Genomic DNA, 24,772 nt, shown 5'->3' on the forward strand with positions numbered 1-24,772 from the left:
TTTCTGTAACCTGAGCCCCTGGCAAGTTAGCATTTCCTTCTTAGAAAATTCCCTCGAATTCCTTCTCAGTCAGTCCTCACGTCCCATCCCTGTTCCAAGTGTTTCACCGGGAATCAGTTCACTTGTTCAATAACCTCATATAAATGGAGCCAAATAGTATGTACTTTTCCTGTGTAGACAGAGTTTGTTTTCACTCAGCTTATTGTCTTGAAGTTCATCTGTGTTCATGTATCATTAGTTCATTCTTTTTATTGCTCAGCAATATGCCATTGTGTTAATGTAGTACCATTTATTTATTCCTATTACTGGACACCTGGAGCACCCTCTTTGGAGCTAATATAAATATAAATCTATGAATGTAACTATACAAGTCTTTTGTGGACATGTTTCATTTTTCAATATTTTAATAATTAAACTGTTTTTTTTTTTGTCTTGTAAGTATGCTGGATACACATTAGTAGTTTGATCACTGGGCCATGTGTTAAGTTAGTGACCTGGTTATACTCACTTTTTCTTAGGGAAGAAGATGTCACAAAGACTATGTACCCTCCACCAGTCAACAGCAGCATCCAACTGTCCAGGGATACCAGTGAGAAAAAACTTGACCTTATCTGTGATGCTATGCGAGCAGCCATGGAGAACATAAACCCTCACAAGTATGGGTGCTGTCATTATTGGCATCTTTTGAATAATGGAGATGTGTAGTTGTCCTTGTCCAGCTTATTCATCCTTCTCATTCTGGTGTTCTTCACTTGTTACCTCAGGTACTGCCTATCGATACTCACATCTCATGTGAAGAAAACTACCCCAGAATTGGAAATTGTCCTGCAGAAGGTACACGAACTTCAAGGTAGAGACCTGCTCATAGATAGAGGGTTTAACATGGCCTCAGTAGTCATAGTCTTCTGAGATGACCATCACCTCATAATTGTCACATCCCAGAGTAACATGTGGCCTTTTGATTACCATTTTAAGACCTGTTGTTTTTGAGTGGTGCCTTGCAAAGCATGACAAAACAGTCAAAAATATATTCATCTGGTATCCAATTGTCAGAAAACTTATTACTCCATGTTTTTGGTCATGTTGTTAGGTTGTGGGGTTTTGTCCCCAGGTTCTGATCTGTTTTGTTTTCTGAAACACCAACAGAAAATGCTCCATCTGTTCCTGATGCCGTAAGTGCAGAGGAGGCCTTAAAATACTTACTGCTTCTGGTGGATGTTAATGAATTATATGATCATTCTCTTGGGACCTATGACTTTGACTTGGTCCTCATGGTAGCTGAAAAGTCACAAAAGGTATGTGGAGTTACTGCTTTTGCATCATTTGGGGTCTTGTTTGTATAATCATAGGAGCGTGAACCCCAGCTTCTGGGAGTACAGCGTCTTGTCGATAAGCTATGGGTACGGGACTGAGGCTGATCTGTGATTCTCTAGAGCCCACCCACTTAGCCTCATCCTCTGACGTAGTTCTGTGCTTATCAAAGTGTTTTGATTCTGGGGTTGAAGAGGTGAAATAAAAATGTCATTATTTCTAAGATATATTATATGCACATGTGTGAACTATTATCTTGTAAAGGAAATGTTCTGAGTACTTCATATTCCACTGAAGTTCTCTTTTCCACCTTTGTGTATATGCTACAGTCAAAAAGTTTGAGCACCACTTTTTTTGTTTTTTTAAGTTTTTCTTTTAAGTCTTCGTTTCTTCCCCTATTAATTTGTTCTTTGCTCTTCCTAGAACTGTTCTTTCCAAAAAGGAAACTCTGGTCCTTCATTTCTCTGCTTAAAATTCTTCATGAGCTCTTTATTTCCACTAGGATGTGGTTTAAGAGTCAACACATTGCTTTGGAACCCTCCCGCAATCTGGCCTCTGTGTACCTCTCTGTTCTCTTCTCAGCACATCTTGTTCTTTGCCCATGGAGGAGAGGCAGTGCTTTGTTATCCTCCCCCACTGCATACTGCCACTTGCCTTTGTTTAGGTAGCATTATGTCTGCCACCTGGGCATAGGCTTCCACTGCCGCCACCCTGGTAGCCTGGCTAGTTCTCTCCTAGTAAACCCTTCCTGCCCTGCCCCTGTTCTAGGACTGGGTGAGATGCTCTTCTGTGGCACCCAGGGCCTATCCCTGCATAGCATAGTCTCCTACAGTAGCCATTTCCTGAAGTGAAGGGCTATGTTTCATGTTTTGTACTTATCCAATATTTAATAAATATTTATTGATGAAATAATTTGGCCCAAGTTACTTCCAGATCACAGTCATGAGCATTTAATTATTTCCATTTTTCCCCCAATATTGTTACATGTATTCATCCGTTTGTCTTATGAACAGAAAGCATTTCTTCTTTAGGAAGAAAAACAATTGACTTCTAGGGCATGGCACAGGGTTAGAAATGATATGAAGATGGTAGTGCCAATAAATGCTAGGTCTGTAGGACCTCTAAGTTTTGTGTCAACTCAGTATGGTTTACCTTTGTTTTACCTGTGCTCTTTGTAAATGGGGGACACAGAATGTCATGAAAACAGTACCAAGAGCAGTGCCGTGCACTGTTAGGAGAAACTTGGGTGCCTTAGTTGCCTCACTTATATAGTACAACCTTGTTTTCCTAAACCTGTGAGGTGAGTGGCTTTTCTGAGACGTAGTTAAGGAGTAGTCATTATTATTCCATATATGAACTAATAACACTATATGGGAAAGCATTTTTACCAAAACTTCTTCAATGTAGTTTGATTTTAGGTAATTATATAATATATAATTAACACAATAGTGCACTAATGTATTTAAAATCATATTGCTCTGAGTTTATTGCTATGGTTAAATGTCATATTTATTTTTATATGTAAATATCAAAAGTAATAATATTCTCATTTATTTTTTTAGGATCCCAAAGAATATCTTCCATTTCTTAATACACTTAAGAAAATGGAAACTAATTACCAGCGGTTCACTATAGATAAACACTTGAAACGGTTTGAAAAGGCCATTGGCCACCTCAGCAAGTGTGGTAAGCTTGAGGATTAGTATGTTTATTTTTACTTCAAATCTTCTTTGGAACCAGGCAAGGTATGAATTAAAGGTTATTTTAGAAAGAGACTGATTTGATTTCCGTTTCCACTCCTGAAACCAGTAACCATGTTGTCTACTCACCTTATTTTGCCTTATTTTCTGAAAGGTTGGGGGTACACCAAATTGGCTAGGAGGTGCTTCCTACCCAGGAACGTAGATCAGATCCTTTTTGGGTTATGAGCACCTTCTAAGTTCAGTACCTCAGTCAAAGCACTCTACTACCCTTCTGGTAGTGTTGGCCCCATGGGAAGGAACCCTGACATGTCTGGAGTGGGTGGCAGGGCCCTGTCTAGTGCCCTGAGAGACACAGTTTTAATTGGTAGTGACAGAGTAGAAAAAGAACAGTGCCTATTGATCTCCTTCACCTGGTCCCTGACCTGTGCTGGAGCAGTTGGGATTCTGTACTGAGGTCTGACCTGGGGACAAGGAAGAATCTCCTAGGGTGCTTGTTAAGCATTCAGCTCTGGGCTTATTTGGAGAGACTGATTCAGCTGGTCTAAAGGAGGACCGAGGTATATGTTTAATAAGCTCCCCAGGTGAACAGTGTGGGAAGAATTCCTAGTAGAATGCTGGTCCCAATCAGTGCTTCTCCTGCCTCAGAATCTGCAATGGTGCTCATTAAAAATTCCTGAAGTCCTTCTCCAGGTACTTAGTTTATGTAAAGTCTTAAAAAGGTCCCACATTAATTTTGTTTGGTGACTGTTGGTAGAAATGAAATCCATTTTGCTTCCAAAATCTTAAACCTTGTTTGTGTGAATCTTATTCCTGCAGGACCTGAGTACTTCCCAGAATGCTTAAATTTAATAAAAGATAAAAATTTGTATAAGGAAGCTCTGAAGTTATATCCGCCAAACTCCCAGCAGTACCAGGTGTGTGAAATAAGGCTTTGTGCTTTGGTTGGAAAGGGGTGAGTGAGGGTCCTGAGACCATAATGTCCTTGGTTTCCAGTTTTGTCCCGACACTAGTTAGCTTCATCTTGAATTTCTCATCTAGGGAGATGGCCTAACCTGTCATGAAGAATCACTTGGGCAGAGACCAAGGGGTTGACCCTGACTGCTCACCTAGAACATCATAGCTGCTTCCCTCCTGCCCTCCTCTGGTCTGGCCTCTGGTCTGGCCTCCTGCTGTATGATGATCCGTTTGAAAAATACACATCTTTCCTATTAATTTCAGGAGAAAGGGAGTCGGTTTGGTGGGAGTGTTTTTGTTTTTTTTTTTTAAATAAGTATTTAGCTTTTCTTTATATTCCAAACAACTTTGCTTATAAACTTAAGGTATTATGTGATCCTCATAACCTGGTAGGGTGTTGTGGACAACTTACAGATGAGGACACAATCTGCTGTAGCTACAAAGTAGCAGACCTGGGATATGGGGCCCAGGCTGACCTCCAAGTCCCTGTGATTAACCAGCATGCTGCTATCGGGATTTTCTCTTCATTCGCAGATTACACACATGCCTCTCCTGCTAGTTTTGGTAGCACCAGCTTCTTCCACCCTCCACAGTCCCTGTTACTTGGAGATAGTTCCACAGATGTTACACTGTGTAACAGTGCCTCTGCCAGCACTCTGCCCTGCCCTTCCTTCATGTGAAGGAATTTTTGCAGAAATTGTCTTCTCTAGAAAGCCATTGTTTATTAGATGTCAAACACTGATCTCCCGGAGGACCCTATTCTTATCTGGCAATTCATTCTCTGTTGCCATAAGAGCAGGATCTTGGTGGCAGTTCTTATTTGTTTTATCTTTTGTTTGGTTTTATTTTTTGCATAGCTGTGTTCACTGGCTAGAGTAGTGCATATGTAGGTACCTAGTAATCGTTGAATAAATAAATGGTACATCTCCAGTAAGGTTTTGCATGGAAAATGATTGAATTAACTTGTCAACCATAGGGTTTTCCCAAGTGATTCCTGAGACTCAATTATTAGTAATTAAGGCAGCCTACTCTGAAGCTTGAAAAAATTGTCACATTTCCTTACCATCTTATCTCCTTTTGTCACAGGCTATCAGCATTGCTTATGGGGAGCACCTGGTGCAGGAGCAGCTGCATGAGCCAGCGGGGCTTGTGTTTGCCCGTTGTGGTGCCCACTCTAAAGCGCTCTCAGCCTTTCTGACTTGTGGCAGCTGGCAGCAAGCCCTCTGTGTGGCAGCTCAGCTTGATTTGACCCAAGACCAGCTGGCTGACCTTGGTAGAACTCTGGCAGGTGAGCATAGTCATTTATTTTCTACTTCTCTAAAAGGTTTTTTCTATTGTTTGGTTTGGAAATTTTGCAAATAAATTTGAGGCAGCATACATTGAGTCAGTCTCATATTCACTGACAAAACTTAATTTAGAATGATCTATTGTAAAGCAGGGTAAAGGTTAAACTACTACAACAAGAGTCCCAAAATATAGCATTCTAAAGAAACTACTTTCTTTAGAATGCTATATTTTGGGACTCTTGTTGAAAGTGGAGGCAGGTTGGTAGTTTCTCTCTCATGTAAGGACTGGTACGTAGATCCTTCGTTTATGAGCCTGTCAGTTTCTTAGATGGTTACAGCTTGGTTCTCTTTCCATCTAATATTCCAGTTCTTGGGGAAGTGGCGGAGAGTAATAGGAAGACATTTATTTTTAAGTTGGAAATTACCTAGAAGTTACACTGTGTGTTCTACTCTATCATTTACCAAACATCTATCTGTGGCCACACCTAACAGTGTAGCTGGGTGGCCATGTGCCGTGTAAAAAGGTAAAGATGAATTTTGGGATGGAGGCATTCTGGCATAGACGTTGATTGTTGGAGTCCATAATAGAAATTTCCAAGAATGGCGTGTAGGAAAAGGCCAAATGTATAAGCAGCCTGAAAGAGTGGAGGCAGGTTGCTGGCTTTGGGGTCTAGGAATTAGGGTTAGTACCAGGGTCTGATTTCTTTGAGTGGAGGAGAAGGTGAGGATGTCTGTGAGAGGAGATGAGTAGGGCCCTGGCCTTCTCAGCAGTGCTTGAAATAAAGGAATGACTAGTATATTTATTCCCTGCCTTTCTCTCCTAGTCCATTTTCTGTTGCTAATAGAACAGTATCATACCTTACCTGTAGACTAGGTTGTAAAGAAAAGAGGTTTTTTTGGCTCATAGTTCTGGTTCAGGATCAAGGGCCCGCATTTGTTGATGGCCTTCTTGTTGGCAGTACTGAGGGGGTATGCGCATCTGTCACATTGAGAGATTGAGTGTGCTTCCAAGTGTGTTAATGAAGCCAGGTGCAGTGGCACATACCTGTAAACCCCAGCAATTGCAGAGGCTGAAGCAGGATGATCACAAGTTTAAGGCCAAACCCAGCGCCTTAATGAGACTCTCAGCAATTTAGTAAGACCCTGCCTCAAAATAAAAATCTGATGTCTCTGGGTTCCATCCCTGGTACCAAACAAACAAAAAATTGTGAAGGTGTATGCGTGTGTGTGTTTTCTGATCTCTCTCCCACTTCTTATAACACCACTAATATTCAATCATGAAATCCACACTGATGACTCATCTAATTCTAATAAGTCCCCAAAGTCCCACCTCTAAATGCCATAGTTGGATTAAATTTTCACTCTTAACCTCTCAATGGGGATTAAACTCCAACATGAGATTCTGAGGAGATAAACCATATTCAAAGTCTTGTAAACACTGTTATGGTTTCAAAAGAAAATAAGCTGTCCTGAAAAAATTCCTAATTATAGCTTATTGAATTTATATACATATTCTCTTTTGTTATTTGTATTATTCGTTTTTCTATGGGATTAGAAAATGTGTGAGATTATCATTTTTCTTATTCTGATTATTAAGATCTGTAGGCTTCTCTATAATCCCTCTTTTTACAAATGTTGATAATTATTTTGGGCCTTTTTATTATTCTGGCTTTATCATTACTTTTTTAGAAATATACACTATTGGTAGTTCATACCTTTGAACTCTGTTCTTGGCAGATCTTGTAGCTTCTCTGATATTCTTTACAACTCTTACCTACTGTTTACCATGTCTGTGATGGAGCATACCTGACTCTCTGAGGTGAAAGGTGTGCTGGGCTGTGGGCAGAGGTCTTGAGCATTGTTGTACAGTGGGGTCACTTTGTGTGCCCATTTACCTGAGGCAGTTTACACAAACTAACAGAAGAAAGAAAACGATTTAAATAGTGGATATGATCCTACCTTTTCTTTTTTTTTAAGTGATAATATGCCCTGGAGTGAGCATGAGATGGGAGATAAGCCTGCCTCTTAGTAAGATGTGGGTTACATATGCCCCTCGTAGGGCGATTTATCTCATCTAGGCTGATTGATTCTAGGAGCTAAGGACACTGTATGACCCCAAACATAAGCCATCTACCTCCATCTAGTGCTCAACCAAAGAAACAGCAGCCTCTTCCTGTTAATTCTCATATGCATGCATTTTGAAGGTTAATTTTGACTATATGATTTTCAAATTCTTTTTCTAGATTTTTTTAACTGCTATTTAAGATAGGACTCCATGGTATGTGTACTTACTCCCTTCACAGAGACTTACAAAGTGCATAAGATAATATTGTGAAATATTATCTCTGTAGGAAAACTCGTCGAGCAGAGGAAGTACAATGATGCGGCCATAGTTCTGGAACAGTATGCCCAGGTGAGCTTACTGTTTTCCCTGTAGAGCCCCAGTCAGCAAGAAGGGACTTTCTGGTTGCACTTTACTGATAGTGAAAATTAAAGGAACTGTTGGTAATCATTAGGTCCTAAGATAGTGGGAGGGTCTTCTATCTTGCTGACTTGACTTAGAAATTCAGTTTAATACATCTCTAAATACAGATTGAGTATCCCTAATTCCAAATCTTAAAAACTTCAAAATATGAAACTTTTCAAGTGCCAATATGATGCACAGGTGGAAAATTCCACACCTGACCTCATATGATAGGTTGCAGTCAAAATGCAGGCACACCAAAAATACTGTATGAAATTACTTTCAGGACATGTATAATGTGTATATGAGTATCAATGATATCCACAAAATATCACTTTGTGTATATGTAAATATTCCAAAACCTGAAGAAATCCAAAATATTCAGATTCCAAGCCCTTCACATGAGGGATTCTCAAGATATAATTTCAAATTTTGTGGGTTAGAATTCTGTAGAGCTCTAGTATAATACATGCTAGTAATCTGACCTTGGTAAAAAAGTACTAAATTCATCTGAAGGTAGTTGTGCTTTTTATGTTGACTTTACCAAAGTAGAAACAGTGAGAAAAGGATTATTATATAACAAAGTAATTCAACTTTAGATACCCTTTTGACTTTTCTTACCATTCTCTCTGTTGGAAATGTTTCTTTTTGCCTCTGGCAGTATAAGGAGTTCACTTGTACAGCAGATTATAAGTAGCCATATGAGCTTTTGCTAGAATTGTAGAATTTTTTGTAAAAATAATAAAAGTGTGCATTGACACTGGCCAAGGACTAACAGGACACAGATACCCAGTTGATGCCAGGGATTTCTGCCTTTTAGAATAGATAGTCCATTTTTAGACTGGCTTCCTTTACTCTTGTAATGTTTTTGAGATTCATTCACATTGTAGCTTAATCAGTAGCTCCTTACTTGTTATTGTGGAGTAGTATTCCATTGTATGGCTGTATCAAAATTTGTGGACCTGTTCACTGTGATGTACACTTAGATTGTTTTCATTCTGGGGTTTAAAGAATAAAGCAGTTTTGAGCTATAGTAACAAAAATGGCATAGTCTTGGCACCAAATTAGACACGTAGACCATTGGTACAGAATAGAAGACACAGACAAACCTACATAAAAATAGTTATCTCATACTGGACAAAGGAGCCGAAAACATACATTGGAGAAAAGATAACTTCTTCAATAAATGGTGCTGGGAGAACTGGAAATCCATATACAGCAAAATGAAACTAAACTTCTATCTCTCACCATGCACCAAACTCAAAGTAGATCAAGGACCCAGAATTAGACCAGAGACCCTATGCCTAATAGAGGAAAAAGTTGGCCCAAACTTCATGTCAGATTATATCCTGACTTTTGACTCCTAAAGCACAAGAAATAAAATCAAGAATTAATAAATGGATGGATTCAAACTAAAAAGCTTCTTCTCAGCAAAAGAAGTAATCAATTATGTGACCACAGAGTGGGAGAACATCTTTACTACACACACATCAGATAGAGCACTAATCTCCAGGATATACAAAGAGCTCAGAAAACTTAACAGCAAAAAAACCAAACAATCCAATCAATAAATGGGTTAAGGAGCTGAACAGACACTTCTCAGAAAAAGATACATAATCGATCAACAAATATATGAAAAAAATGTTCAACATCTCTAGTAATTAGAGAAATGCAAATCAAAACTAAGATTTCATCTCATGCCAGTCAGAATGGTAGTTATCAAGAATATAAACAATAATAAGCTTTGGTGAGGATGTTGGGTAAGAGGCACATTCATACATTGCTGGTGGGACTGCATATTGGTGCAACCACTCTGGAAAGCAGTATGGAGATTCCTTGGAAAACTTGGAATGGAACCACCATTTGACCCAGCTATCCCACTCCTTGGTCTATACCCAAAGGACTTAAAAACAGCATATTACAGGGATACAGCCACATCAATGTTTATAGCAGCACAATTCACAATAGCTAAATTTTGGAACCAACCCAGATGCCCTTCGATAGATAAATGGATAGGGAAACTTTGGTATATACACACAATGGAATATTACTCAGCATTAAAAGAGATTAAAATCATAGCATTTGCAGGTAAATGGATGGAGTTGGAGAATATCATGCTGAGTGAAGTAAGCCAATGCCAAAAAACTAAAGGCTGAAAGTTCTCCCTGATAATGGATGCTGATTCCATAATGGGGGGAGGCATGAGAAAAATGGAGGAACTTTGATTGGGCAAAGGGGAAGGAAAGGAAAGGAGGGAGTATAGGGCCAGGAAAGATGGTGGAATGCGATGGACCTTATTACTCTAGGTACATATATGACTGCACATATGGTGTGACGCTACATCGTGTACAGTCATAGAAATGAAAAGTTCTGCTGCAGTTGTGTACAATGAATAAAAATGCATTCTGCTGTCATATAGACCTAATTAAGATAAACAAATAAATTTATTTTAAAAAAAGAATAAAACATGGGTTGGGGCTGTAACTCAGCGGCAGAGCGCTTGCCTAGCATGCGTAAGGCACTGGGTTCGGTCCTTAGCACCACATAAAAATAAAGAAATAAAATAAGGGTATTCTGTCCATCTACAACTACAAAATAATAATAATAATAATAATAATAAAACAGCTTTGAACATTTTAGTACATGTGTCTGTGGGGATAAGAGTAGGAATGCTGGATCCTGTGGTTATTCAGTGTTTGACTTTATAAGGAGCTGAAGGACTTCTCTGTATTGGTTGTGTTCCCACCAGTGATGTGTAGTTCAGCAACACCAGGTGTGTTACCTTCAGCTGCCACTACTGGGAGGATTGTCTATGGCCATGTAACAGTCGACCTCAGAATTAAGCTGCTTGAAACAATAAGGCCTTATTATCTCACTTGAATTAATAACATATTACTTGTTGAACCTCACATTCAAATGAGCAAATGGCTTATTAGTAGTAATTGATTTTTTCACATATTAGGAGATAACCAGATTCAATAATGGGAGTAGAAAGTAATTGAATGAAAACTGATTTTAGAAAATACTTCCTTGGGTCTATACTCCTATGGTATTTATTACATTTTTGGGTTAGCTTCAACTGTTAAGAAAGATAAAAGTATATAAATACATACATACATATATATATATACACACACACACACACACACACACAACACACACATACATATACAGTAACAAACTGAGTTCTTTAGGAGGGGAACAAAGTGATATGTCCTAGAGCAATATTTTTTGTTTCTGTCTTCTAGGCAGTGAGAGTGGAGTAGGACACAGTAGACAGATCTATAATGTCATGAATTATTTGTTTCTGTGAAATCCTATAGGGGTATCACTATTACTTGGACTGATGAGAGGAAGTTTAAAAAACATACTTATCATGAAGAATTGGCATTTCCTTATCATGTACATACTGGATCTGAACATCAGGGCCTTTAATATTCTGTACTGACTAATCCCTAGGAATGCAAAGAATAGTAAATTGCTATGTGAGTATTTTAAATGACTCATTTAAGACTTGCATAGTAAAGCAATAAGTATAAGCCCATCTGTCATTAAATATGGGGTTTCTTTTTTCTTTTTCTTTTTGTAGTGTTATCTCTTCCACGGGGTGAATCCAGCTTGCCACCTATTTTTGTAAATAAAGCAATACAGCCATTCCGTTTGTTTACATTTTGTCTAGGCAGCTTTGAAAATCCAATAACAGCTAAGGAGTTGTGACAGAGATAGTCTGGCCCACAGAGCCGAAAATATTTACTCGTTAGCCTTTAAACAGGAAAAATATGACAATTTGTGCTTTCTTGGATTAAGGAAATCCCTTCTAATCCTAGTTCTGAGCAATTTTGTTGTTTTTATCATGACTAGGTGTTGAATTTTGTCCAGTGTGTTTTCAACTATGATCTGTTTTTTGTTGTTGTTGTTTTTTAGTCCAGTGATGATAATAAATTACGCTGCTTGATTCTCAGTTATTAAATCAATATGGCATTCTAGGTTAAACCACTCAGCTATCATTTCTTATCCTTTTCCTATATTGGTGGATTAGAGGATTGCTTGAGGATTTGTAGTTGTGTTCATGAGCATTTTTTAAGTCTTTGTCTGGATGATGTTGTTCTTATAAAATGAGGGGAAGTGTTCCTCATTCCTTTTTTTTTTTTTTTTTTTCTTGAAGAGTTTGTGTATAATTATGTTAGGAATCTGGCTCCTGGTTAAAGACTCCTGAGTGAGTTTTCAGACCTGACTGAGCAATTGTAGGAGCCTCGCAGGAGAAGCTGCCCCTCCCACACCCTGCCTGGTGCGCTGCCCATGCACTGAAGGGGGCGCAGCCAAGGACCCGGCCCCTAGCGGTCTTGTTCTTCCCATTTGTGCGTTCCTAGCCCTGGTACTTTCATTTCTAGGTCTATTTATCTGAGGCCTTGGGCCAAGTTCATCTCTAGGCACCCCTGTCTTGGCCTCTGCAGTGCAGTAGAGGAGAGGTGACACTTAAAGACACTTTCTCCCAAGCATATCGCTAGCCAGTACTTTTCCACTGCTAGCCACCTCCCCCTTTCTGTCCTCTGCCAAGGTCCATAAAATTCTGTTGAAGCTTTTTGTTCTGGGCTCCCTCAATAGTGATAGAACCCAGTGCTGGGCCAGGTGACCTGGACTCGTGTGCTCTGGTGTTCTCTGGGGGAGAATGAAGAGGAGTTGGGGGTTTCTCTGGGGTTAGCCTCTTGCTTATCCCAGGCTTAGCTTTCAGTTGGGCTCATTACTCTAGCCAGCTCCCCTGACACTTGGCAGCACATCTCTCTCTCCCTGCTCAGCTTTTGACATACTTTTCCCCTCAAATGTTTGGTAGAACTTATCAGTAAAGCCATCTGGGCCTAAAGTTTTCTTTGCTGAAAATGTCTTACTGTAAATTCAGTTTCTTTAGTAGACATATGCCTATTAGAGTTATCTGTTTCTTCTGAAGTGAGCTTTGGTAGTTTGGATCCTTCAAGAAATTCATCTAAATTGTCAGATTTATTTACATAAAGTTATGCATAATGTTGTCTTACTCTTTTATTGTCCGTAGGGCCCATAGCGATGTCCTATCTTTCAGTCCAGATATTGTTTACTTGTGTCTTTGGTTTTGTTGTTGTTGTTATTGGCTAGAGGCTAATGAATTTTATTGGTCTTTTTTAAAAATGAGCTATTTCATTGTTTTTCTCCACGCTCTATTTCATTAATTTATTATTTCTTTATTGTTTGCTTTGGGTTAAATTTGCTTTTTATTTTTCTATTTTCTTAAGGTGTTGGCTTAAAAATTACTGATTTGAGACCTTCCCCTCCTTAGTAGTTTAAGCACATGTTGCCATAATTTCCCTGGGCTCTGTTTTAGCTACAACCTACAATTTTTGACATATTGTATCTTCATTTTCTAATTTCCCTTGTGATTCTTTACTGACCTATGAGTTATTTTGAAGTGTTGGTTAGCTTGCAGTGTTTGGAGATTTTCCAGCCATCTTTCTGTTATTGATTCTTACTTTAATTCTGTTTTGATTAGAGAGCACACTTTTTGTTAATTCAGTCCTCATCTATAACCCAGTGTGGTCTGTTTTAAAGGATATTGCGTGCCTGGGAATATGACATCTGTGATGGGATGAGGTGTTCCATCATGTTCATTAGATTAGGTTGGTTGATTGTGCTCTGGTTTTTTTGTCATCATTGATTTTTTTTCACCACTTTATCAGTGCTGGAAGAGAAAATGTTTAAATCCTCATCTGCAGTGGTGTATTTTTCTGTTTCTCCTTTCATTCTGTCAGTGTCTCCATCATGCCTGTCCTTGATGAATTAATTTTGAAGTATTACTCTTTATCATTGTTAATATTTCTTATTCTGAAATTCACTTTGTGTTATTAAGGTAGCCCTTTCAGCTTTCTTTTAACTACTCTTTTCATGGCGTATTTTTTCCATTCTTTTATTTTTAATGTATCTGTATTTGGTCTTTATGTTTAAGGTAGGCTTCTTGTTGACAACATGTAGTAGTAGTTGTTGTTTTTTAATATAATTTGACAATCTTTGCTGTTTTTATTTATATTTTAGTTTTCTAGCACTAGGGATTGGACCCAGGGGTGCTTTACCACTAACCTCCATCCCTACACAATATCTTTATTTTATTTATTTATTTTTATGTGGTGCTGAGGATCTAACCCAGCGCCTTGCACGTGCTAGGCAAGCGCTGCATTCCACTGCTGAGCCACAACTCCAGACTCACTGCCCCTTTTTATTATTTTTTGAGACTATGCCAGGCTGATCTCAGATTCCCAAGCAGTTGGGGTTGCAGGCATGTGCCACCACATCCAGGCTCATTCGCTGTCTTTTAATTGGAGTGTTTAGACCATTTGCTTTTAAAGAGATTACCAGTATAATTGGGTTTAAACCTATTGTCTTTCTGGTTTTTTTGTTTTATTTTGTCTAATTGATCTTTTTTTTCTTTTTATCTCTTTTCTACCCTCTTGGATCTAGTATTTTTTCATAAATCCATTTTATCTCCATTACTGGCTTTGAATATTTTAGTGATTATTCAAGGAGTTACAGTATATACCATAATCATTTATCATAGTATATATTCAGCTAATAATATACCACTTTATGTATAATGTAAGAACCTTACAAGAATATACTTACATTCCCCACTCTTGTCTTTTGTATAATTTACATTTTAATTCTACACATATGATAAACTCTGTAATAATTTATTATTGTTATGATTAGTTATTTTTTAAGAATATTTCAGTATAAGCCAAAAGCATCTTTTATTATTTCTTCTCTTTCAAGAGAAGTTAGAAATATAGATTTTTCTTTGACATTCCCTAAGTTTTCAAAAACTTCAGGTAAGGGGCTGGGTTTGTGGCTCAGTGGTAGAACGCTTGCCTAGCATGTGTGAGGCACTGGGTTCACTTCTCAGCACCATATATAAATAAATAAAATAAAGGTTCATTGATGACTAAAAAATAAAATAAAACAAAACTTCAGGCTACTCAAAATGGATCAACAACTTAAATTTAAGAGTTAAAATTTTAAGACTCTCAGAAGGAAACATAGGGTAAACCTTCTTGACCTTGTATTTGGTGCAATGGATTCTTAAAATTAACACAAAAAGCACAAGCAACAAAAGAAAAGTTCATAATTTGGGTTTCATAAGAATTAAGAATTTTTATATTTATAGACATCATCAAGACTGTGAAAAAATAATCTTTAGAATGAAATAAAATATTTCAAATCATATCTGATAAACATTTAATATCCAGAATATATAAAGAAACTCTTAAAATTCAACAACAGTAACAAAAACCCTTTTAAAATTATCACAGGATTTGAATAGATTGTTTTTCCAAAGAAGATATATAAATGACCAGCACATGAAAAGATGTTTACCATCATCAGTCATTTTCAGTTTTCTAAAGGTTTGAAATTTTTTGAAAGAAAATATTGGAGAAAAAAATAAATGTTGAAAAGAGTAAAAAGACTAACTTTGGTGGTGAAGCTGGGGAAGTGGGCATTGCTAACAGACCTGCCTGGTGGTTTTGATATCACGAAACGTAAAGAGGTCATATTTACCTGTGTTTTTGTCATCATGTTGAGGAGCACCACCCCTCCTCTGTCTTTTGTACCAGTGCTTACAGAGAGTAAAACCAGAGTGTCTTAGCATGCCAGGAACCTGCGAGCTGTGACTCTGAGGGGTCTGAGTGGCGAGGTAGGCCAGGGACGTGAAGGCAGCTCAGGGAAGTTTTGTGGTTGGGTGAGGCTTCATCTGACATGCTTACTCCCTTCTCTGCTTGTCTTTCTTGCCAGGATTATGAAGAAGCTGTGCTCTTGCTGTTAGAAGGAGCTGCCTGGGAAGAGGCTCTGAGATTGGTAAGAGAAATTCTGAAATCTTCCTATGTTGGGTGCTAATGAGAGAGAGCAGCAAGGGAGACAAAATAAAGTTTGACTGCTTTTTATTAAAGTGAGTTGAATTTCTTGGCTGCTAGAGAGGATCCCTGCTCTTCAGAAAACTATCCTTGATATGCTGAAGTATTTGGAAGTGAAGGATAATACCTGAAACTTAAATTTTAAAAAGTTCAGTGGATGTATCAACAAGTGTATGTGTGTGTGATGCATGTATGTGTACACAGGAAGTTTTCTTGCCTAAAACTGTTATTTTTTTTTCCTCTTAGGTATACAAATATAACAGACTGGATATTATAGAGACCAACATAAAGCCTTCCATTTTAGAAGGTGAGGGTTACATTGTAGATAGCATTAGTTTGGAAGTATAGAGAAGGGAAGAAGAAAGATGGGGGGATACTCTATTACTCTTTTTTGTTTTGTTTTGGTACCAGGGATTTAAACCAGGGACACTTTACCACTGAGACACATCCCCAGCCCTGTGACTGCATTTTAAAAGCATATGTTATATACACTCAATCATAATTTTTAAAACTATGCTGAACTGTTAGTTAAACATAAAAGATTTAAAACATTAGAACCTATGATAAAATACAATTCAGAATTTTTGTGCCAGACTGGTGCACACCTGTGATCCCAGTGACTCAGGAGGGTAAAGCAGGAGGATCACAAGTCTTAAGGCCAGTCCCGGTCACTTTGTAAGGCCCTGTCTCAAAATAAAAATGACTGGGGATATAGCTCAGTGGTCAAGTGCCTATGTAGTTAAAAAAAAAAGAAAAAAACCAAAAACCACAAATCTTTGTAATGTATGGGTTTGGTTTATGGCAGGCCTGGGTCACTGGGCCTGTCATAGGTCCTCTGCCAGAGCAAACTCTGGTTGCACACCATTGTTTGGCCTCTGTGTTTGTGGGCTGCTAGTACTGAAGTAAGTTGCCCAGTAAGGGGAGAAAAAGGAATCTTTGTTTGGGGGAATAGTTGGTAAATTTGAGTATGAACTACATTAGGTAATAGTATTATATCAGTGATAAATTTTCTACATTTAATCTTGTGGCTTTATAAGATATTATCCTCATTATTCTTAAGAGATAAATGATAAAGTATTTGGGAATGAAAGATAATATCTGAAAGTTCTATAGCTGTGTGTGTGTGATGCACATATGTGCACACAGGAACACACATGCACAGAGAAACAGGCAGAAAATAGGCAAAATGTTAACAATTGGTAAATCTATGTGAAGGGTGTATGTGTCAAACTATTCTGATTTTTATAAAACTAGAAGTAAAAAATAAATAAAAAGAACCTTTGTACATGATGTTTATGTATGGTTCCTAGAGAATGAGTGAATATTAAAAGTCTAGAATATTCCGATAGCCTCTGGGATCCTTTAACAAGATGGGAAAAAATAAAATCAATTTGACTTCTAGAAATCTTAGGAGTGCACATTGGTTTTAATCTCTTACTTTTTAAGCAGTCTGTCTCATAAGGACGTCTGGCCTTTCTGACATTTGCATTTATTTATATTCTCTGCCTTCCTCTCCTCCTGTCCCCATCCTCACCAGAACTGTTGTTGGGGTACTTTTTTCACTATTCGTTTTAATTGTCCCTATCTGGATACACGAAGCATCATTCCTGGTACTGTAACCATTCATTTAGCCAGCTCTTACTTGGATCTACATGACTAATGAGAACATAAAAATATGTTAATAATTCATCTGCACAAGCCTAATACCTATTAATAACATGGGTCCTTGGATAGGACCATTTTGATTTTTTTTGCATATATTCAGCTAGTGACATTTTTTTCTTTTATTATTTTTCCATTGGAAGATAATTTTCAAAAATCCTTAGGTTCATTTATTCTATACCCCTAGGCATTTTGATCTATGTTTAGGAAGAAACATTCAAGTAACTTTCTTCCTATTTTGTTAATAGCTTCCTGTGCTCTCCCTTTATTTGCCAATCTTTTGGATAGATTCCAAGTCTTTGTTCAGAGGATTTTCAAGTGTAGTGGTAGATATGCAGGAATGATACTGATGAACTCAGATCTGGAATCTCAGTCTCCAGTTCATTAATGCTCATTAAGGAAAAAAATCCTGCTGGAAAAATTTGTCACCTCTTTTTGTTGAATTTTAATCCTTCCTGACTGCTTTTCCATTCCCCTTAGTTTTTTCTCTTTGCTTAAACAAATCACATACCAATTATTTTCCATTCTGCATCCTCAGCCCAGAAAAATTACATGGCATTTTTGGACTCTGAAACAGCCATATTCAGTCGCCATAAAAATCGCTTGCTGGTGGTTCGAGAGCTCAAGGAGCAAGCGCCGCAGGCGCATCTGGGTGAGTGCCTGCATGAAGCCTATCAATACTTGTGGGATGGGCCTAGCACCACTGCATATTGTCTAAGCTGCTTAGTATCTGTCAGTCCATTTTCTGTTGCTATGATAGAATATCTTAGGCTGCATAACTTATAAAGAGATTTATTGGGTCAGAGTTCTAACATGGCACCAGCATTCACCTGGCTTTTTTTTTTTTTTTTTAAATATATATATTTTTAGTTGTAGTTGGACACAATACCTTTATTTTATTTATTTATTTTTATATGGTGCTGAGGATCCAACCCAGCGCCTCACATGTGCGAGGTGAGCATTCTACTGCTGAGCCACACCCCCAGCCCCTTGCCTAGCTTTTGGTGAGGGCCTCATGACAGAAAGGGAAGTGGACATCTGTAAAGAAATGCATGTGTGCAGGAAAGTGAGGAGCTGTGCCAGGCACACTTTATAACAGCTCAGTATCACAGCAACCAGTTTAGTCTCATGGGAACAAGAACTCACTCCTGCAAGAAAAGCATTAGTCTCTCTTAAATTCATTACCACTGTCCCTTTGAGAAATTAAGCCTCAAAATAAGTTATTGAATTGGGCCAAGCTATATTCAAACCATAGCAGTTTTTTTTTTGTTGTTTTTTTTTTTTAACTATACCATGTAGAGTCTGAGGCCCCTGAGGGGCTATGTATGTCTGTATTTCTGAGTGTTGGAGAAGGTCTTTGGGTCAGAACCAAGCACGAAACAGAAGAGCTATGCCAAGTATTCCACCCCCACTCCCCCCATCCCCATCCAACCAGCAGTGACTTGTTTCTGTTTCACAAAATAAGTTTTCCTCATTTCAAAAAAGAAAAGGAAAAATGTTTGGTACACTACTGATTCACAGTAGTAATAATTTGTGTTCAATATCTCACTTATTTGAGATTGACTATAATAATTTTCATCCGTCTTTCGATACTTACTAGTTGGTTGTAATCCATTTATCTCATTGAAGGTAAGTCCGTGTTAGCAGGGAATTTTTCATCTGCATGTGGTGGTTCTTTTCTAGATGAAGAAGTAACCCATGGTCAAGAGTCAGACCTCTTCTCTGAAACCAGCAGTGTTGTGAGCGGCAGTGAGATGAGTGGCAGGTACTCCCACAGTAACTCCAGAATATCAGCGTACGTATCAACTCTGCTCAGTACATTGATCATCCCCTGTGTAAATGGAGAAAGTAGAAGCACATAAGTTGGTTTTCTACTAGTACAGTTCAGGAGGAATGTTCTTCAAGGCCAAGTGGAGGTTGTGCAAGAACCTGTGTGATGTATTTGTGAGCTTAGACTTGGCACTGAACTGTTCTCTGCAGCTTCATGGCCTGTGAGTTGCCTAATGCCCAGGAGGTACTTCACTGGCTAGTCAATTTCTATAACATCTGATTGTATTGGTTTAACAAAGAGTGAGTGACTACAATGAAAAGATTTTAAAAAAAACAAAACAAAACACAAAAATTCCAGGTTTCTTTAGAATCCAGATTGGAAGAGGTTGTGAATATAAAATAAGGCATTTCACTTTGACTTGGTGTGAGTTTGCCACAAGTATTGAATGTCAGTGCAGTGACTTCCAAATACTTACAAGGAGATTTGAATTATAAGAGCTTGGAGTCCTGCTTGGAAGACACAAAACAAGATTTTTTGTTCAAAGTGAACTTATTCATAGAGGTCTGTTGAGTGATTAGAAACTGGAACAAAGCCAACTTGAATGGACTTTTTAAGAGTCAGAGAGAAAAAGTTCTAGAAAAACCAAATAGCATGATTAAAGCCCTGCAGCAGGAAGAAATGGAATTCATGTGTCTTCTGTTATATATCAAACTGGCATGTCATATCTCCTTGTTTAAATTTTATTTTGTTGCTTTCACATTTATTTAGCTAGTGTAAAATTCAAGTTGGTTGATCTGCTCATTATTACAGGATGGTATAAGATATAGCTTCATTTCACTCTGTATTTTAATCAAAACTTTAAGGAAAAATACCACTGTTTAGATATTTCCTTATATCTTACGTAAGGGTTATATCCTTGAAGAGGATTTTCCCTATATCTTTTTTATTCCAACACTCACGCACAGTCCCCTTTTATGTGTTAACATGTAGCTTTAATACCTTAATGCCATTTTCTGCCAGAATACTTGGACATCTGTAGACTCTGGTTTCCCAGAAAGTCGGTGGCCAGTGGGCATTCATTTCAGTCCACTCAGCACAGGCGGAGCACCTGTTAAACATTTCTTTAATTTCTGACAGGAGATCATCTAAGAATCGCCGCAAGGCAGAGCGGAAGAAGCACAGCCTCAAAGAAGGGAGTCCACAGGAGGATCTGGCCCTGTTGGAGGCATTGAGTGAAGTGGTACAAAGCACCGAAAAATTGAAAGGTATAGTCTTAACATTGATGATGATTCTTGACCACAAAAAAATTAGTAAATGGGCACCCAACCTAGTTCCATAGATGACAATTTTCAGTGGATACCATTTTCCCAATTTGAGAGAAGAAGAAATTTTTTCAGCAGGAAGGGCTGCTGCTGTGACAGCCCTGCTCAGCAGCAGCCTGCACACCTTCCTCCATTGGGGCTACCTCACCCAACTATGAGAGGTGAGCACTTAAGCCAGGATAAAGGACTGTGTGGCCCTGCTTCCTGCATGGCCCCAGTGTTTTTCCTTTTGCAGTAGATGTGTTTAATTACTTCAGCATTTGGGAGGAAAGAAATAAATGTGAGAGAAAGCAACTGTAATGTGAAATTTTGTAGAAATTTTCTGCTTGAGAAAGAAACTATGGTCTGATTCTAGCTGTGGAGATGGAGAACACAGCTTGCCACTCACTCAAATTTCTTCTCTAGATGAAGTACATCGTCTTTTAAAGATGCTCTTTCTCTTTGAGTTTGATGAGCAAGGAAGGGAATTACAGATGGCCTTTGAGGGTGCTCTGCAGCTGATGGAAAGGTCACTGCCAGAAATTTGGACTCTTGCCTATCAGCAGAATTCCACCACACCTGTAAGTTTTCTCCAAGGGAGTGTGCAGTTTTCTTTCATCACATTCATAGGTCATTACATTCACACAATCCCTTAAAAGTCAAAGCACTTAAGAAATTTACTGTTCTTAAAATACCATATGCCCTCCTTAAATTATCTTAGATTGTTGTTTAGGCTGTCAGTAAGAAGGTTTTACTTTTGCCCATTCAGTGGCTAGTGCACATAGGCAGAGGTTAAGTGAGATATTCTTTCTCCTTTCTGGGTACAAGTAACTTTCATTGAGAATTTGGAATTTTTTTCCCTGAGCATAGAGGATGGAGTGGGGAGAGGAGAAAGTAGAATCAGAGTTGATCTCTCACCTCCGAGTTGAGAAGTCATGGTTGGGACTGAAGCAGCTTTGTGTCTCATCAGGATTTCTCATGTACAGTCATCTGTTTATTGAGAATACCTCTGCTCACTCTCTGACCCTTGAGGTTTATTGTAAAAAGTTTTGGTTTGGATTCAGAAAGGCCCGTCTTTTAGGGTCCAGTAAGGAAAATAAAAACCTCAATTGTTACTTCCTCACAGAGAATTTAATACATGGATTGGTGAAGTAAGTGTTGGGGAACTGAAAAGGCAAGAGGGGACCACAGAAGACGGAGGGACACAGAGATAGTAACTAGAGGGTAGAGGATAACATTTGCTGTTCCTAAAGCTGGAGAACAAAGGGAAGAGTAGAAGAGTTTCAGAGATTATTATAATTTAGAGGCCTGGCATATACTGGGCAGGCACTGTCCCACTGAACCACTGCCCCACAGCCTGGGTTCTTGAATGTACAGAAGAGGGTTCTGGTCACCTCAATCTGATATTTCTGGGGGGCCTGACAAGGCTGGTTCTAAATGTACCGAAATAAATGGAAACTATGAACAGCTGCTGCTGGGGTGAAAGCAAGCAAATCCCTTCTTCCTCCAGCCTTGCACTGTCCCTCTGGTGTCCCCTATTGGTGGAGCATAATAAGGAGTCAGCTGACAGAGAGGATTGTGCTTTCAGGCCCCAGCCCCAGCTTCTCAAGCATTCCATAAGAATGGGTTTCTTTCTTTCAGTGAGGAGGTTGCAGTCATTTCAGAAATCTGTGCTTTTGTTTTGGTTAGTAAAAGTATAATGAGATACATTTGGGATATCCTGAGCCACAAGCTTTTGAGTGCATGGATTACTTCTAAAAATGTTCTTCTCAGGGACTGCATGGTGAGATGAGAGAGCAAACCAGAGGCTTGTTGAAGTCCTGAAACTCCTGTGAAGTCTTATGCTTTAACATGGGTGTGGAGTTTGTGTTCCACTTGTGAGATACACATATTTGTATTTAATATTAAAGTGACTGTTTCCCATGACTAAGTATAAATGTTCTATATTATATAGTCTCTGATATTTTTCCCTTGTGTTGGGATATGGCTTGCTCATTTGGGAAAGGTCAGGTATATATCATTGTAAAGTCCTCCACCCCCCCATTATTACTTTATTCTTCTAGGAGGAAGGAGATTTGAAGGTCTGAGTTGAAACTGGCAAATTAAAATCACATTGAAGCTGGGCGCATTGGCGCAAACCCATGATCCCAGCAGCTCTGGAGGCTAAGGCAAGAGGATCGTGAGTTCAAAGCCAGCCTCAGCAAAAGCAAGGCACTAAGCAGCTCAATGAGATTCTGCCTCTAAATAAAAGTACAAAATATGGCTGGGATTGTGGCTCAGTGGTCGAGTGCCCCAAGTTCAATCCCTGGTATCAAAAAAAAAAATCACATAGAAGAAGAGAATTACTGTGTCAATGCAATACTAATAAAAGTGATAGGTTGTTTATTGCAATAAGAATTTGAGCCTTCAATTTTTGCAGAAATCAGAAGAATAAGTCAACCTTTGCTTATACACTCTATTTTCTATTTAGGTTCTAGGTCCCAATTCCACTGCAAATAGCATCATGGCCTCTTGCCAACAGCAGAAGACACCAATTCCTGTTCTTGGTTAGTACCTTCCCTATGAATTCTGAAAATACTGAGCAAAAGGATTAGCCATCATAAGTGCTTTGAAGGTCAGCAGTACAAAGAGAGATTGGGTATTAACTACAATTCCCCCTCCATTCTGAGACTTCATCTTTAGTAAGATTACTTTAATGCTTCTTGTGGCAAGGCCTTGGTAGGGGAAAATCCAACATGATAATAAATGTTTAATTAAAAAAAAAAAATTAGCAACACTGAAATGCTCTTGTTCATGCACCTCACAGTTACAATTTGAACAGTCTGCATTTACACATATATTTGGAAGATTCTTCCAAATCATCATTTTTAGCTCTTGGCAGTTATACATTACATCTTGGGGACATTTTCTTTTCTTTTTTTTTTAATATTTATTTTTTAGTTGTAGTTGGAAAAAATACCTTATTTTATTTATTTTTATGTGGTGCTGAGGATTGAACCCAGGGCCTTGCATTTGCTAGGCAAGTGCTCTGCTGTTGAGCCACAACCCCAGCCCCTTGGGGACAAGTTCATAATCCTTTATGCATTGGACCTTTTTATCACCTTTATGAAAATATAATTCAAAGGCAAAGCTAAAGAATATTAGCATTTTATCTGCATTTCCAAATTAATTATACTTAAAATGTTTTGATTGATTGTTTGGGGAGATGGTTCTCAATCAGTTTATGTATTCCTAAAAGTTACAAGCCAATAAAGGCTTTGTTTTGAAAGTTGGCTACAAACTTTTGACAGATAAATTTGTTGCCTGAGCATTTGCTCTTCAGGTGGATCACTTAAGCATACTCTTTGAGAATTCGGTGAACCCTTTGAGAACATTTGGCAGTTTTTACTACTCTAATTTGCATTTTCTAGCATGTGACAGGCAACATCTGAGATTTTTCATTTAAATGCTACACTATCATAGCATTTTGATGGCATGTGGCCTTTGGGGCTTCAGATTCATTGACTCTTGGGCTGGACTCACTCTAGCCCAGTGGAGCTCATGCCGCTGCCCAGCAGCACTTGCAGCCTGGCTCCCCTTCCTCCTCGAGTTTGCAGGGCTGCTTTTGGTGGCAGCTTCAACACACACTTATTTCTGGGTGCTAAAAATTCATTTTGGACCTGAGGCGATTTGGTAATTGTTTAGTTTGTACTCTAACCCCCAGACCCTTCCATCCCTCGCTTCTTGATGCAAAGCTGAGAATGACCTTCAGGACAGGTCCAGACACACCATTCCCGGGGTGTTCTAACTGGTTTTCCACATCAAAGAGCACTTCCATTTTCCAACTAACCCTTAAAGACTCTCTAATACTTGAGGGCCCCTTATCATCTGAGTATTTGGGAACAGTGCCCTGTGACTCAGGTAGGAAGAGGGAGGTTCTTATAATCTAAAAATAGGCCTTGATAAACTGTTTGCAAAATTAGTCCCACTCAAATATTCCTAAACTGCCCTTCCCCAGCCAGCATGGTTAAATGGATTCTCAATCCCCTGTGGGATTAGCAACTTGCTGGGTCATTTTCTGTGGTGGTATCATGATTCAGTGGGTGCATGGTCATGCAGGGCAGTTGCAAGTCTTGCAAATATGTAAGGTATAAAATGCATTAAACTGATATTAGAAAAGTGCTTAAATCATAGCTAGGCTGGGTTTGTTACAATTGACAGGTAGGATTAAGGTCCTTAGAAAAATTAAAAAGCTCTTAAGGTTTTGTTTTTTTTTTTTTTTTTAAATAATTTTTTTAGTTGTAGTTGAACACAATACCTTTATTTTTCATTTATTTTTTTTTTATGTGGTGCTGAGGATCAAACCCAAGGGCCTTGCATGTGCTAGCAAGTGCTCTATCGCTGAGCCCCAGC

General features: G+C 38.6%; 1 protein-coding gene and 1 non-coding gene across 3 annotated transcripts in view; both read left to right on the forward strand.

The window, feature by feature from the left end:
- Elp1 (elongator acetyltransferase complex subunit 1) overlaps positions 1–24,772 on the forward strand; it is a 56,647-nt gene that overhangs the window by 29,995 nt on the left and 1,880 nt on the right. For both annotated transcript variants that reach the window (XM_076845714.2, XM_076845715.2), the window contains exons 23-36: positions 519–656; positions 765–850; positions 1,147–1,295; positions 2,874–2,997; positions 3,831–3,928; positions 5,055–5,256; positions 7,606–7,667; positions 15,528–15,590; positions 15,893–15,953; positions 17,847–17,960; positions 18,992–19,103; positions 20,217–20,344; positions 20,807–20,961; positions 22,851–22,926. In XM_076845714.2, coding sequence (XP_076701829.2) covers positions 519–656; positions 765–850; positions 1,147–1,295; positions 2,874–2,997; positions 3,831–3,928; positions 5,055–5,256; positions 7,606–7,667; positions 15,528–15,590; positions 15,893–15,953; positions 17,847–17,960; positions 18,992–19,103; positions 20,217–20,344; positions 20,807–20,961; positions 22,851–22,926 — 1,568 coding nt within the window. The remainder of the gene's footprint in view (positions 1–518; positions 657–764; positions 851–1,146; positions 1,296–2,873; positions 2,998–3,830; positions 3,929–5,054; positions 5,257–7,605; positions 7,668–15,527; positions 15,591–15,892; positions 15,954–17,846; positions 17,961–18,991; positions 19,104–20,216; positions 20,345–20,806; positions 20,962–22,850; positions 22,927–24,772) is intronic.
- On the forward strand, positions 16,430–16,563 carry LOC143393263 (small nucleolar RNA SNORA42/SNORA80 family). The gene has a single exon (XR_013090561.1). It is a non-coding gene; the product is annotated as a small nucleolar RNA SNORA42/SNORA80 family (small nucleolar RNA).

The sequence above is a fragment of the Callospermophilus lateralis genome, chromosome 2 (assembly GCF_048772815.1).
Source record: "Callospermophilus lateralis isolate mCalLat2 chromosome 2, mCalLat2.hap1, whole genome shotgun sequence".
In the NCBI taxonomy this organism is placed as follows: domain Eukaryota; kingdom Metazoa; phylum Chordata; class Mammalia; order Rodentia; family Sciuridae; genus Callospermophilus; species Callospermophilus lateralis.